The sequence below is a fragment of the Sinocyclocheilus grahami genome, unplaced genomic scaffold, assembly GCF_001515645.1.
Source record: "Sinocyclocheilus grahami isolate Dianchi unplaced genomic scaffold, SAMN03320097.WGS_v1.1 scaffold1158.1, whole genome shotgun sequence".
Lineage (NCBI taxonomy): Eukaryota > Metazoa > Chordata > Actinopteri > Cypriniformes > Cyprinidae > Sinocyclocheilus > Sinocyclocheilus grahami.
Genome location: NW_015506337.1, coordinates 298,549 through 301,393, shown reverse-complemented (window position 1 = coordinate 301,393; position 2,845 = coordinate 298,549). Strand labels below are relative to the sequence as shown.

At 32.1% G+C, this 2,845-nt stretch overlaps 1 protein-coding gene across 1 annotated transcript in view; it reads left to right on the top strand.

Moving 5' to 3' along the window:
* LOC107567421 (L-dopachrome tautomerase-like) overlaps positions 1-2,845 on the top strand; it is a 12,702-nt gene that overhangs the window by 5,600 nt on the left and 4,257 nt on the right. The window contains exon 5 of the mRNA XM_016253098.1: positions 1,257-1,436. Within this exon, the coding sequence (XP_016108584.1) occupies positions 1,257-1,436 (180 nt within the window). The remainder of the gene's footprint in view (positions 1-1,256; positions 1,437-2,845) is intronic.

Sequence of the window (2,845 nt, the reverse complement as noted above, 5' to 3'; positions counted from 1 at the left end):
TTTTTGTTTTCAAATATTTCTATTTAACTTCTTTTTTCCTGTTTAAATTTTCGTAATTTTAGTACTTTAAATGTATTTTAGTGACATTTATTGCAACAGGTTTTTTTAATTTAAATTTTCATCTAATCTTTACATTTGAAATATATAGATTTTTCAGTATATATTTGAGTTATTGAAAATTATATTTTTAATAGTTTCAGTTAAAAATAACAAAACTGTAGTACATCGGGAAGATCAATTTGTACATTAGCATTAATTTACTTTAGTAATTTAGTTGCAAATTTAGTATCATTGAGATACTATTATAGTTTTTGTTAATTTCTTAATTAGATTTGATTTTTAGATGTTCTGCTTTCATTGTAATTTTAGTTCGTTTTTGTTTCATTGTCTGTTTTTGTAATCTATATTAGTTTTTGTTGTTTTTAAATGTTTATGTAGTTGTAATTTTTATTTCAGATTTACTTTTAATTATTTTAGTACATCAAGGTAAACTAAATGGAAATGAGAAATGTTGCTTCGGAAACTAGCTGAAATAAAATAAGTTTGATTTTTTAATATTTGCTTTTATTTTAGGTAAAAGTTATTTCATTTCAAATAATGATTTTTTTTTCAATTATTATTGAACTATAATAACCCTGTCCAAAGCAACATTTAATTCCACTTTTTTTTTCATTTAACATTTATATTTTATTTCAGCTTTATTTCAATTACTGAAAATGATTTTTAAATAGTTTACGTTAACAATAACAACACTGTAGTACATCAGGAAGATTCATTTGTATTATTATGAATTTGAATTAGCAAGGGCCTCAATCTAATAAAAACTGTGACATTAATAAGTTGAAATATGCTTTAAACCAATTATACATAATGGCTTTCAGACTATAAATTAATATAGAAAGAAACAAATTACTATATAAATATAACAATTGCAGAACATACATAAATTAACAAATATAATATCATCCAACAACAATTCACTTTTTAAGATTTAATCTTCACAAACTGACATTGGACTTGTCTTTCCACGACTTGTTTTTTTAGGGAACTAGAGAACAATCTTTTCAATGCACCAGTATTTTGACAATGGGATCAGGTCAAAACATGAGTGACTCCCTGAGTAGTGCACTTACTACTGAACTAAGGAGCAGAATGAGACACACCCTCCGTCTCCAGTTACTCAAAAACTACTACATCGCTCCTGCTGCTCACGCTGATCCAGAATCATGCCAGCATGTAACATCTTTTCCTTTCAGTCTGGATGAGTATAATCGTCTGGTGACCTTGTGTAACGGGACCAGCGAGGGATCTCTGCACAGAGGAGTCATGGAGAGCACTAACGTGGCTTTACCAACCATGAACGACGTCAGAAGCTGCCTGAATCTCAGAGACTTTGACAGTCCACCGTACTTCACCAACTCCAGCTTCAGCTTCAGGTAATGCAGTCGATCACATGGTCAAAGGAACAGTTCATCTAAAGATAAACATTTAGTGATGTTTTGCTCACTCTCAGATCTGGTCAGTCTCTTATTTTCTTTCTTCCATGCAAAACCAAATTAGGTTATTTATAATGTCAAACTTCGAAAGGACAAAAATAATAATAATAATAAGTAGATATATTCTGTCTATCCATGATATAAATCCAGTGATACCAATGATCCAATGATATAATTATTAACCAAAATCCTAATCACAATATAATTCATTTTTAACCACAATAATTAATTTTGCCTGAAAGAACAAAACCAACCATTATCTAAATCCCATAACATTATAAAGCCTGTTTCATAACTGACACGAAAATTTCTAAGGCCTCTAAATGATTAAGATGTTCAAAATGTTGCTGTGAAACCTGTTGCACACAATCTACTCCATGCCTTCTGTCGTCTGATTGATAGTTTAGAGTTTTTTTGTCCAGTCAAAGCTCTTTTAGTGTAATTGTACAAACGTCCAGCTTCAGCTCGTGCTTCACGCGTCAAATCTACTGATTTTGATCAAGTAAAGGTCAGAATAACTGCAGTAATATCTCCAGATGAACACTTACTGGACTGAAGAAGCTGGGCTTTACTTGATTCTCCATCAATCATGTTTTAGAGTCTCAAATCTGATCCTCAGGATCTTTTGAGGAGCGTTTGTTTCCAGAAGCTTTACTTTCACTGTTCCTCAGCGGAGGAATGATCTTCACAAGCCTCCAGAACATCTCACATCTTCTGAGGAGCCTTTATTTCTTCAGCTCTCAATCAGCACTGGATTGCATCGCATTATATGTTTGGATCTTTGAAATATCATCTTACTAATACATATTACTGGAGATATAGAGCAACGGCTGATATTTATATCATTTTATGTAAGTATCTGGTATAATGTTATAAAAATCTCATTGATTTACATTACAAGCATCATAATTTCATCACTTTTTGTCCATATAAATATCAGCATCTGCACCAAATTGCATTTTTTTTGCTAATTTTGGGCCTCTGGATAAAACTGAGTGTGTTTTCCTCCATATTCTCACTATATCATACTATATGAGCTGTAAAATCCTATAAAACATTCACATTCTTCATTAATAAAATTACAAACCTCAGGGCACAATTTGCCACACCACAAACTGTCAAACACATCTTACCAGCAAACATACACTCATTTTCATCCTTCTCTCCACTCTCTGAGGCAGAAGTCTCTAAACTCATGCTTTCCAATCATCCTTTCCTACTTGTCCGCTTGATCCTATTCCATCTCATCTCCTTCAAGCCATTTCTCCTGCCGTTGTACTCACTCACATCGTTAGCACATCCCATCACACTGGTGTTTTTCCCTCAACATTTAAACAGGCTCGTATAAC